Source organism: Tursiops truncatus, chromosome 13, assembly GCF_011762595.2.
Source record: "Tursiops truncatus isolate mTurTru1 chromosome 13, mTurTru1.mat.Y, whole genome shotgun sequence".
In the NCBI taxonomy this organism is placed as follows: Eukaryota; Metazoa; Chordata; class Mammalia; order Artiodactyla; family Delphinidae; genus Tursiops; species Tursiops truncatus.
Window position 1 is genome coordinate 68,820,189 of NC_047046.1, and position 13,910 is coordinate 68,834,098.

The following is a 13,910-nucleotide window of genomic DNA, read 5'->3' on the forward strand; positions in this document are numbered from 1 at the left end:
ATTTTTTGTTTTGTTTTGTTTTGTTTTTGCGGTACATGGGCCTCTCACTGTTGTGGCCTCTCCTGTTGCGGAGCACAGGCTCCGGACGCGCAGACTCAGCGGCCATGGCTCACGGGCCCAGCCGCTCCGTGGCATGTGGGATCTTCCCGGACCGGGGCACGAACCCGCGTCTCCTGCATCAGCAGGCGGACTCTAAACCACTGCGCCACCAGGGAAGCCCTTCCCTCTGGTTTTTATAGAGCTGACTCCTTCTCATTCAGATCTTGGCCAAAAATCACACCCTCCAAAAAGCTTTCCTGATCACTCAGCCTAAAATAGCCACCTAGTCAATCTCAACCATTCTTACTTAATTTACTGTGTAGCATTTAATACTTAAATTGTGTATTAGTTTGTCATACCACTAGAATAATAAGCTCCACAAACACATAAGCTTCCTCTACTATATTTCCAGAATCTGGAATAATGTCTGAGCACACAGAATGTGCTAAATATTTTTTGTGGAATAAATGATGCATAAAATGTCTGTTACATGTAAGGTCTTGTGTTATGCAGCCCTTACTCCTGAATACTCATTGTCAGCCTGAAACGTACCCACGCTACTACGTTAAGTGGAAATTATTAACTCAACATGGTCTATGATATCCATGTCAAAATTATTAAGCATAGTCATCTGTATTATATACCTCAAGATTACCAATGTAAAATAATCCCCAGACTTGTTCCATTTATTAGTATTTAACATGAAGTTATGCTTATAGATACACAGCCAGTCCTACACAAACATCCCATGGGATAATAAATCCTCAGATGGTGTTTTTGGCAAAGTCACTGTCAATTATAGTGATGTTATACCATGAAATAATGGGAAATAAAGAGTACAAAAAACGTATAACTCAGCAGACTGCCAACATGAGATTAAGACATCAAAACAAACTATACATTGGCAGAAAGCATGCCATATTGCTCCTAGAGAGCCACGGTTTAGGAAAAATGTTCTTCATTATGGATCTGAAAACTTCGATCATCTCACTATAACTTACTGGCCATAACAACTTCTCATCTGTATAGTAAAATAACCTAAAATTTAGCAGTGGTCTAGATAAAGGAGACTGGTATGGAGATTAAAACCTTGGGCCAAAGTGCAGGGTTAACAGGATGTCAACAGGTAAGCTATAGAGATGAGACAGGTTATCTCTTGGTTGTTACACCAACTCAAAGTTGGTGTAAGTTTAATTGGTAAGAATAATAGGACTTCCCTGGTGGCACAGTGGTTAAGAATCCGCCTGCCAATGCAAGGGACACGGGTTCGATCCCTGGTCCGGGAACATCCCACATGCTGCGGAGTAACTAAGCCTGTGTGCCACAACTACTGGGCCTGCGCTCTAGAGCCCACGAGCCACAACCACTGAGCCTGCATGCTGCAACTACTGAGGCCCGCACGCTTAGAGCCTGTGCTCCACAGCCAGAGAAGCCACCACAATGAGAAGCCCACTCTCCGCAACTAGACAAAGCTCTCGCGCAGCAATGAAGACCCAACACAGCCAAAAAAAAAAAGAAGAATATTAACTTGGAGATAAACAGAGTTAATCAACTTGAATCCTAAAAAGTTTAGTGAGAATTCAGCCTGTCCCAAATGGTAAAACTATTCTCTCTTAGGGAGGTAAGCAAAGGTGTTTAAGGAGCCCATACTGTGCTGAGTAGTCCTGTAGCAGATCACTCATGTAGGAGGCTGGGAACTAAGGCAGGAATAAAGCCTGTTCTTTTGGGGCTCAGAGTTCCAGACAGGTCCTACCTGCCTAAGAAAGTTCTTCTGAGTTCACTTACAATAGTTATCTGGCAGAGGTACATGTACCTCCTTTCTAAAAAGTCAGGACAATAATATTTCAAATGTTTGTATACTCTGCTCTAGCAATTATCAAAATTAATCCCATCACACCCCACATCCTATCTTCATAATAACCAAACAGCCAAGTCCCCCAGATCATAGGTCATCACCCAGTACTCATCTCCAAAATATTCTGTACAGCCACGTCATAGTTCAATGGCTCTCAAACTTTTTTGACTTTAACTAAGAGTAGAAATATATACTTTACATCATGACTTAGTATACACAAGGGTGTGTATCACAAAAGTCACCTAAAATACTTATCCTTACTAAGTGGGATGGACACTATTTTCTATCCTATTGCATTTCATACCTTAAAAATTCCAGTCATGAACAATTACATTGATTTAACCATCTGACGTTTGAAAACCAACCCCCCACCTTACCCATCCTACCCCCCCAGTCCTTGCACTGTACACTCGAGTGACTGATCAGCAGGCTCTCCTATACCCTCAATATTTTCTTTAAACATTCTTTCAAGATGCTGGGCTTACTGAAACTTGGCTGTCCCTCAAAGATCCTATCTCCCCTAAAGTTCTTTCAAATTTAAAGAGAAAGAGTTTTTTCTCTCTCTCTTACAACTACATATCTGAGGGTCAGGAAGTGGTAATTGCCTCCTTTCTCCCCATCTTTCTCAAATCATCTATTTTTCCTCCTCCAAAAACAGGAGCTCCTCTGAAGCTCATAGGATCTGACTATACTACTGTCTACCCTTTGTCCCTGCTTTCTCCTTATTCACTAAAGACTTTAGTTTCTGTTTCACGTTTTCCTCTCCACCCCAACTCTTGTCATTCTTAAAGGCCTCACTATCCATGTGGATATTCCACCCAACATCCTGAGTCCTCTGACCTATTTGTCCACCCAACCTCGCCCACCTAACACTACAGGCACAGGCTTCCCAACACTAGTAACTACACCATCTCCAATATCTCAATCAAGCGTCCAACTCTCCAATTTCTACTTCCTATCCTTGTAACTCACAGAGGACTTACTCTCTGCATTCCTTGAACCCATCAATATTTCCTATCCACTGACTGATCATATTTCTTCCTCTTCCATAACCTCTTTCACATTCCTCCCTACCCAGTATAGATTCCATGGTCCATCATCGTTATTACACTGCAAATATGCTTAACTTTCTTGCCCTCTGTGGTTTTTCCACTTGTGCTATAGACCCCATTCTTATCCTTTTGACAATCATTAAAATGGGAGATTACCCAAATCAGCATCCCTTTCATCTACTATCTAGTGATTCTCCTTCCTAGCCAAGAAAATTTATTGAAAGAATTGTCCATGCTGACAATTTTAACTCTCATTCACCTTCAGCCCAATCCAATCTAGCTTCTCTTCCCACTGAAACTACTGCTATCAAGGTTATTAATAACCTTCATGCTGCCAAACTCAATGGAAATTTCTGTCTTCCTCCATTCAAACTTTCAGCAACAATCAATGTAACAGACCACTCTCTTTTTTGAAACCTCCTCCTCTTCTATGTCTCTCCTACCTTACTAGCCATTCTTTCACAATCCACTTTGCTGATTCCTTCTACTCTAACCCAATTTTAATTACCAGACTTTCTCAGAGCTTTGTTCTGGATCCTTCTATCTATCTATCTACCTATCTATAAACTCCAGTCCCATTACTTGGAACACTACTTACGTGCTAATGACTTTCCAGCTCAGACCTCTCAATTAGTATACACACATGACATGACATGTCCATTTGGATGTTTAATAAGCATCTCAAACTCTGCATATTCGAGGTTGAAATTATTGTATTCACCCATATAAATTCTTTCCTAAGGCAATCTCAGTAGATGGCAATCCAATCCACCCAGTCACTCAATCTATCTAAAATCTAAGGGCTCACACTTTGAGTCTTCTCTGTCATCCTTCACAACCAATTCATTAGTAAATTCTGTCAAGTCTATATTCACAACAGAACTAGGGTCTATTCACTTCTATCAGCACATGTGTCTAGGCCATCGTCGTTCCTCATTGTGCTACTGTTAACAGCTACTTGCTCCTCACTTCCGCTTCTGTCAATTTCATTTCCAATTAACAGAAACCTGTTCTCAAGAGTGGCCCACACTTAAGTGAGATGCCAGTAATCCCCTGTAAGGACTTCAAGGCCTAGAAATGCTGGATTCATCAGCTGTAATCTACTCTCTCCTCCTTCCACCCCCAACTATATCCAACAGAGAGAGACCAAAAGACACTCTGTTCAGCAAGGGCTTAACACAGTGATGAAAAAAGCACCAGCATCTTTGGGAAAGATTTTACTTTCCTGATAGGCCAGGAATGTTGATATAAGGAATGAGGTCTCTGTTTTCAGTTTGGATGGAAAGATTCTAGGAAGGTAGAAGCCAAGGGGTACTTCTTACCACAATACCAGGAGTTGGTAATCAGACTGATCCTACCACAGGGCCCTTTAGTGCTGGTTGACAATGGGGTCCCTATGACAGAAATAAATCACCCCTCTAAGGTGCTACTTCAATAACTGAAAAATTCCTAATCAGTTAAACAAATGCCTAATTTGAGCTACAGCAAATGAGCTGGTCTTTTAACATCTTCTGCCAAAGCCTTGCTCCCTCTTCCTGTCTGTAAAACAGTAATTAACTTTTTCGGCTACAGTCTCCTTTAAGAAGTTGATGAAGATAGACTTTTTCCTTAAAAAATTCATAACGGGCTTCCCTGGTGGCGGAGTGGTTAAGAATCTGCCTGCCAATGCAGGGGACATGAGTTCGAGCCCTGGTCCGGGAAGGTCCCACATGCCACGAAGCAACTAAGCCCGTGCACCACAACTACTGAGCCTGCGCTCTAGAGCCCGTGAGCCACAACTACTGAAGCCCGCACGCCTAGAGCTCACGCTCTGCAACAAGAGAAGCCACCGCAGTGAGAAGCCTGTGCACCGCAACAAAGAGTAGTCCCCACTCACTGCAACTAGAGAAAGCCCACATGCATGCAGCAACAAAGACCCAACGCAGTCAAAAATAAATTAATTTTTAAAAATTCATAACAGAAAGTATTACACACATTACAAAGGTTCCTGAAGAGCATCCTGAAACGTGGACTCTCAGGTTAGACACCTCCCTAACTCTACTGGTTCCTGCCAAGTTGGCCTCTTTCAACGTTTACAGGAAAAATAAGAATAATAATAATGTTCCTTGATGGTGCATTCTCTTCTGAATATTGTCCTCTTTCCTCTACCTCTCATTCAAGCTTCACAAGAGTAGTCTAACCATTTTATGGGGAGATGCAGAAATGCACGCACGCGTACATGCTTGTAAATGCACAGAAGCTCTGAAAGGACACACCAAAAACAACCCAACTGGTTAACAACCGTTTCCTCTAGGGAAGAGGCTGAGCTTGAGAGGCTGAAAGAGGAGAGAGATGTTTCTCACTGAATATCCTTTCTACCATGTGTGCAAATCCTAATCAAATAATATCAAATAAAATTTTTTTAAACTTTTAAAACAGCAGGCTACATTTTTGCTTCTAATACCTCATTTCCCAGAAACTTTCTGGCATTCTAAATATGACTTCTGGTCCTTCTACCCCTCAAAAGCTGGTTATATCAAAGTCACAAGGTGACTTCTAATTTGAAAATCCAATGAATACTGCAAAGTCTTTATCCTCCTTGATCTCTCCACGGCATCTAACCAAAAATCTTTCCTAGGCTTTTATAACACCACGTTCTCTTCATTCTCCTACTACCTTTCTGGAAGTTCCTTCTTACTCCCCACACAACTAATTTATTCACTGCCTACAGTGTGACAAGATACTTTTCTGTTTGCCCCTATGTTGGGCGATCTCAATATGTTTTAGCAAACCACTATGACAGGAGTTCTCGAAGTGTGACCTGGGAAACCCTGGCGGTCCACAATTTCTTTTCAGACGTCCAAGAAACAAAAGTATTTTAACTCAATCTTCCTCACCAACCCCCTCCCCAAACCTGCTCTTCTTGTCCTACTTCCTACTGACCCCTGTCCCAAGTGACTCAAGCCAGAATTGTAGCTAGCATCAACAATTCCCTCTCTCTACAATCATCAGGTACTCATATCTACTAATTTCTGTTGACTGAGTCTCACACCTTTTCATACCTCCTAATACAGCATTAATTCAAGCCATCATTATTTTTCTGGACTAAAACAACTCAAACTGCTCTCCCTACTTCAAGTCTCCCCTTTTCCCAAATCACACCTACTGGATATTCACCTATCCAATACCCAATCTGACTTCCACCATTACCACCAGCTCACTTAAGTTTCTCAACTTGCACCAATATTGCTCCCAAGATACATTAGCTCTCTACAAGAATTTGTTATTATTTTGTTGAAGATAATTAAAGCAAACACCTGCTAGATGGTTTGATTAAGTACTTAGGACACAACCATACAGAATCCAATGCTGTGTTTATAATCACAATAGCACAGTACCATAAACCAAGGTAATTCATGAGAAAATAATGGCAGACTTATACAATTAATTCCTTCAAGAGAACATAATGCTCTTTATTTCCAAATGTTTCAAATGTGTGAAATGTGATGAAAGAACTGAGTCTTTCCAAGGTATTAGCAGAGTTGACAAGTCAGGCTAAAATACAATTTGTTCCACACCATATTCATATTGTGAGCAAGCTGTAAAATATATCCACGTTAATGTTAGGGAACTGGAATTTTATTAGCTTTGTAGATTTAATTCATAAACATTTCAGTATTGTTAAGAGCTAGAAACACAAGGAATTCAGTTTAATATTTACACATCTGAAACATTAAAATAAATTCCTAGCAAGAAAACCAAGCTGCTCAAGTTCCTTAAACATATCCTGTGCTGAGAAACACCGTACTCTTCTTTACCCAATCTTAAGACTGTTCTCTAATTCTTAAAGAAATGTATCTTTTTAAGAAATTAACTTCCTTCATAAAATGTTGAGGATCATATCTCTAAAACACTGAAACATCTCCTCTTTGAAAAAGCAAAGCCTGCGTAAATACCTAGACAATATTCAGCTTTCGAAGCAAAAGTTGTATTGAGAGGCATAGCTCTAGAACTGTGCAGTCCAATACGGTAGGCCCTAGGCACATATGGCTACTTAACCTTTAAATAAAACTAAAAGTTCAGAGCTTCCCTGGTGGCGCAGTGGTTGAGAGTCCGCCTGCCGGTGCAGGGGACACAGGTTCGTGCCCCGGTCCGGGAGGATCCCACATGCTGCGAAGCAGCTGGGCCCGTGAGCCATGGCCGCTGAGCCTGCGCGTCCGGAGCCTGTGCTCCGCAACGGGAGAGGCCACAGCAGTGAGAGGCCCGCGTACCGCAAAAGAAAACCCTAAAAGTTCAGTTATTCAATCACACTAGCCACATTTCAAGTACTCAGCAGCCAAATGTGGCTGGTGGCTAAAACGTCTCCATCATCACAGAAACTGCTATTGATGGTGCTGCTCTACAACTTCTCCCTCTGAGTAAGCTTTGAGAAAGCTGCTCATGACTTCAAATATCAGCTCTAGGTTGATGACTTCCAAATCTGTCTCTAGTCTTTTTCCATTAACCTAATGGAATATCTTTAGTAACATACTCGATATTTCAATTCTGCTTTATCAGCTGAAGAGACGGAAGTAGCGGCTGGAAATAATCAAGGCAGTGGCAAGAAAATCAATAAGGTACAATGTGATCAATAATGGAACAGATTTTCAGGGTAAGGTTAAGACTGAGTTTGAGACAAACGGGAATAGATACTGCAAAAACCTTAGTAAGTATCAATCGAAAGGTAATGTCCACTCCATTGTACCCACCAATCCTAAAAGAATTAAAAACCATTTTGCAAAGATCTTCGAAAGATATTTTTCCAAACACACCTGAAGATATTCACCCAGTAAATTCCCCTTTGATATAAAAGATACATTAAAATCACAGTTTATAATCAGTCAATATAAACAATTTAGCCTGTTTCAAAGTTTATTTTGTTCATTACATTTCTAATTCTTTAAAGATACGAGTCTTTAAAAAAATTTCACTCCTAGGTATACAGCCGAAGAAAACGAAAGCACTAATTTGAAAAGATACATGCACCCCAATGTTCACAAGCAGCATTTACAATAGCCAAGATATGGAAGCAACCTAAGCATCCATCAACAGATGAATGGATAAAGAAGATGTGATATATAAAGATACAGATACACACACACGCACACACACACCCCTGAATACTACTCAGCCATAAAAAAAGAATGAAATTTTGCCATTTGCAACAATATGGATGGACCTGGAGGGTATTATGCTAAATGAAATAAGTCAGACAGAGAAAGACAAATACTGTATGTTATCATCTACATGTGGAATCTCAAAAAATAAAACAAACCAGTGAATACTAAGAAATAATAATACAATTAATAAAGCACTTCAGCCAGGTTCACAACTACATAGCAAAACACTACTTCAGATTCCTGTTTATCACTTTAAATCTCTCAATTTTCTCTATACTGTATTATTATAAAAAAATACCTAATATAGTTATTATTAATTACCCACAAACATGTTTTCTGCTTTATAGAGATATTTAATGTTGATGTTACTCCAAAAGAGAGCGTACTTGAAAGAAAAAAAAAAGGAAAAACTCCATCTTCTGTCTACTCAACTAAAATAAAATCAGATACAAAAATAAATCAGGCCCCTCAAAATTCAGACAGAGAGCTTCAGAAAACAATGATAATAAAAGGCATTTCCAAAATATGCATGGTATATTAATTTATTCAGTAAACATTTATGACCACTATAAACTTCTGGAATGAGGTGAATAATACACAAACATTCAGCAAACATTTATTAAGTACCTACCGTATGCTAGGCTTTGGACTAAATATACCAAAACAAAACAAAAGACACGGACCCTGCCCTCACGGAGCTCACACTCTAGCTGAAGCCGACAAGCGATCACAAATACAACGGCCAAGCACCAGGGAGGCATTATGGAAGGAAGGACTGGTTCTGCCTGGAGGGTGCAGAGCGGGCTTCACAGAGACGGAGACAGTGGAGCTGGGCCTTGGACGAGGAGCAGTCCAGCAGATGGAGGGGAAGGGGGAAGCACACTCCAAGCAGAGGAAACAGCACATGAGCAAGCAGAATCTTGAAAGCACATGCCACGGTGCAGGATGATGAGCAGTCCAGCGCAGCTAGAGCGGAAAGGTGCATACAAACTAAAGAGACGAATTAGTTTTAGGTTTTTAGTGAATCATAACTACCAGGAAGTATATCTTCATATTACACTTAGCGCAGCTTAACTGTGATTCTGGTAACAACAGAGTAGTTTGAAAGCATTCCATTCATTTCATAAATATTTAAGCCCCTTCAAAAGACATCCAGCACTGTTCAGAGTTTTAAAAAGGCAGTTTCAGAAAAATAAATAGTGATTTTCCTCCGTACATCTAAGCAGCAAAATAAGCCCAGAATAAAGACTTTCTTAAGCTGAAATCACCCAGCTTCGCCTCGACACACTCAAGGTCCCAACCTGAGCACCCCCCGACTCCTACCACTACCTCATACCCTCCTTAACACCTTCAGAACCATCAACCCACAGTAACACCATAGTTAAGCGATACGGAGGCAATTCCAGCCTTCCCTTCCCACTCTGCCTCTAAACATGGTACTTGCTGATGCCCCTTTGGAAACCATGCCAGGTAACTAACGCAGTATGTGAGGAAACAGTGCATTCTCACCTCCACACCATTTTTTTGGAAATCAAACTATTGTTTAAAAAAAAAAAAAAAGACAACTGTTAAGCTGAATTCTGAAAAAAAAGAGGGATATGAAGCAGAGATCCCATATTCTCCAGGAAAAGTAAAAGGTGAGGAGGAAGAGAGCTCAGGTCAGAAAAGTTTCCTACACGGGCCACCAGGCAACACTGTTCACTGAGGTAGCTCCCTGCCTAGGAGGCTACAACAGGAACAGGAAAGGAACTTGCTAGGTAATTTCACATAAATTCCTGTTTACTCCTCACAACAACTAAAGTAAAGATTTTATTACCTAAATTTTACAAATGAGAAATCTGAGGCCATCAGAGGTTAATAAAGTTGCCCATGACTGCATGAGCTGTTAAGAGGCAGAGCCACTACATCAAACCATGCCCGCCCCACTCCATACGCCGCCCCAGTTCCTCAAGTGAACGCGGCACTCCCAAGGGGCACACAGGGCTACATCGACCAAATACCTAGAAAGAAAAGCCCTTCCTTTTCCCTCCACCATTTTCATGGTCAGTGTGAGACAACGGTGGTGGCAACACACATACGTGTGTTTCGCTGAAATTTAGAGGGAAAAAAACTGGAAAAAAAAAAAAAGGTTATCTAAGATTAGTTGTTTCGGGGCCGCGGGGAGGTGGGGAGCTTTCTCTGTACAGATAGTGGGTGCTTTAATACAATTAAATTAGCATCAGAATTCAAATGCTACTCATTTAAATTCCTGTACAATAAACCATCAACTAAGCAACTCAGTAAAAATAAGAGCTAATGGAACAATCTCCAATCACAGTATTAGAATGAGAATATTATTCCTAAAGGTCACTATCCTCAACATCATCAAAAAGTCAAAATAAAAACTGCTCTTTCTCAAATCCTAATCCTGAAAATTAACAGGTAAGTATAAACTATGTGGTAGGTAAGGATACTTGCGCCACAATAAAATTTTGCCTCTTTTTGGGCAACAGGAACTATTTTAAGGGGGGGAATAAAGGAGACAATTAACATCAACAAAGAAATCTTTTGTAAATAGTCCCAATGGGCCAAAAGTGTGATGTATGTTGGCCTGGAGAGATACTGAAATGCTGTTTTCAATTGTGCACAATTTTACTTAGGCTATCTCTCTGTAAGCCAACTACCAGAAAATTAATCAGATATATAAGTCAAAATGCTTTGGAGGGGGAGGTGAAAAAAAAACTGGGACATTCAGGCAACCAAAATTCCAGTGACATAGTACAATGTAAGATACTTTTGGGAGAGCTTCTGGAATAGCATTCATTTGCTATAAGTAAATTAACCAACCTTATTTTGATTGAGAGGATCATTCCGCAGTCTCTGTTTGTTCTTCTGTAATTTACTAGGCATCATCTTTCCAGTTCTGAAGTCAAAACTGCTGAGGTCAACAGTATTTCCCAGGTACCTTGCCAACTGAGGTTTGCTTCTGAACTTCTTACCACTTGGACTAGAAGAAAGATAACATTAATTGTACAAAAGACAACAATATTTACCCTAGATCACTACATAACCCTTTTCTTCATGCCTTCTTTTCTGCTCCCAATTACTATCACATCACGATTTTACATATTTTTTTCAAAGAAATATTAGAAGTTTTAAAGGAACTTAATTAGAACTTTTTATCTCCTGTAAAAAGAGATAATGTGTCACCTAATATAATACTCCACGAGGTACACCCCTGGAGCACATAACAGATGTGAATACTGATTATCCCACTGGTCACTCACCCAGCAACCATTAACAGAATCCCAACCCAAACAGCATGCACAACACAATGTGCACACTGCAAACGTCTTCAATCTTACAAATTTTCCAAACTGATTTTTGAAATCTTTTTGTCTGTATTACACATACACAATGCCAACAGTAATCACAAAGAACTTCAAAACAAATTGTTCTAAAGTCAACAACTCTTGTTAACAACACATTTACACAACACTTGGAACCCATATAATCTTTGCGCTACCGATTTGAACTCATAACATTCACAACAGAAAAAAAAGTGTTGAATTTCTGACAATATTTAAATGCTCCCTAACGTTACTGAAAGAAAACTAAGGCAAACATTTGCAAATGTGTTTGTATGATGCTGACATGACTTTTGTTAGCCTAACTTTTATCTGAGAGAAGGATATCAAGAATAACTCATTTCCTGTAAGAAAAACTGTCGAAGCTGGAAAATGACAGAAGTGCCGTAATTATATAGAGGGCTAAACTAAACTAGTCTTTCCTAAAAAAATTTTTCCCATATTGCACTGAAATGTAAGAAAAATTTTATAGGAAGAATACCCCAAAGTCTCATCTAATAAATTTTCTGAACCAAATGTGCTAGAATAAACTGCAGTGGGATATGTCACCAGAAGAGGATTGTGAGAATTCTCAAATACCTCTCAAAGAAGCCAACATGTCATATTGAGAACTTAACCTTGCACCAGCGGACTACAATAAAAGAAAAATAATTCAACAGGAAGACAAAAGAGAAAAGGCTGGAAAACCAAGCAATTTACGTTTCCCTGGAACAGCAAAACTTCTCTCTGGGTCAAGTCCAAATCAACACACCCCAGTCTGTCACAAATTCCATGGTATTCTGCCACCACAGCCTTCAACACAACTGAAGATCGTATCAACATTCTTTTTCCACAATCACATGACATAGCTATTCCTGAAACACAATTCAAGGTATAGAATTCAGCCTACAGATGAAGATAACAACCAGTTAAGACCAGAATGTAACAGAATAGAAAGAAGCAAACAACAACCAGAACACAGCAGAGGAAAGAATATAGAATTATGTAGAAACAAACCTCAACTCCCATTCTAATCCAGATTTCCAAATATGCTCAGTATCACAAAATAAAATAGCACGTAACCCTCAATACTGTTTAAAACTTGAATCATTTCTGCTCACTGCAAACTTCCACCCCCAAACCTGATCTTCTTGTGTTGCCCTCTACTGTAGCATTATTGTCTACTTAGCAACTCTCTTCAAGCTAGGAGGCCAAACACAATGTTCAATGCTCCATCCCTCAGCCCACACATCCAATACCAAGTTCTAAATGTTCAGAGACTCCCCAATGCTGACAAAATAGTTTTGCCTCCTTAACAGAACATCAAAAACCTTCCATCTGTTCAGGTTTTTTTTTTTTTTCCTGACTTTTTCCCACCAGCCTTGAACACACCTCACATTCTAAACTCAACATCACCAAAATATGCCATGTACCTTTGCCTTCCAGCCATGTCTTTCCAGGTGGAAGGTTGAGCATAAGCAATATCCTGTCTATCATAAAACTATTAAATCTGGGCTTCCCTGGTGGTACAGTAGTTGAGAGTCCGCCTGCTGATGCAGGGGACACGGGTTCGGGCCCCTGTCCGGGAAGATCCCACATGCCGTGGAGCGGCTGGGCCCGTGAGCCATGGCCACTGAGCCTGCGCATCCGGAGCCTATGCTCCGCAACGGGAGTGGCCACAACAGTGAGAGGCCCGCATACCGCAAAAAAAACAAAACAAAACAAAACAAAAACTATTAAATCCTCCAAGCCCAGCTAAAATATCACTGCATCTATGAAGTTGTCTGTGATTCTGAAAGCCCACTTAGAAATAATTCGACTATCCCTCAATTCTACTTCATTACAATTCTAAACATTCCCTTGATTAGTAAACAACCAAAAATTACGATGTCCCTTATTAAAACCCTTATTAAAACATAACGTATACAGCCTAGTACTGAACAAAGTAACTTCTGAGAGCAAAAAGAAAAACCTCTCAGTTGAATAGTTAAGAACATGGTTTTCATTTGCAGACACAATGGAACAGAAAAGTCTATGCTTATATAAAACTTACATTGTCTGGAATTTAAAAACTGAACTGGAAAATATTTTCATGGTTAATCTTATACTACATAAAAAGTATTACTAAAAAACCCAAGTTAATGAAAAATTGGTAAAGAGTACCCTGTTATTATATCCTTATATAATTACGAATAATTTTAATTAAGCTAAAATAGGCATATAGTCCTTATAATCAGATATTCCAGTTACTGGTAAATAAGATTCTGATAAACTACTTGATATACAGATACAAGCATCTGTAATGCACAGCTACAAGTACTGGTCATACACACTGTTGCCTTCAGAACGTGCTACAAGTCATTTTCTTCTCCGTAACTGCTATAGCTTGTGCTTGGTGCTTTAAGGAAAGCCAACCTGGCTGCCCCAAGGGATTTTAAGACCAGGGACCTTCCTCTGCAGGAGATGAAGGCAAGCATATTAGAAAGGCAATGCCCATGGG

General features: G+C 39.9%; 1 protein-coding gene across 1 annotated transcript in view; it reads right to left on the minus strand.

The window, feature by feature from the left end:
- MBD2 (methyl-CpG binding domain protein 2) overlaps positions 1 to 13,910 on the minus strand; it is a 77,223-nt gene that overhangs the window by 50,716 nt on the left and 12,597 nt on the right. Inside the window, exon 2 of the mRNA XM_019937070.3 lies at positions 10,911 to 11,070. Coding sequence (XP_019792629.1) covers positions 10,911 to 11,070 — 160 coding nt within the window. The remainder of the gene's footprint in view (positions 1 to 10,910; positions 11,071 to 13,910) is intronic.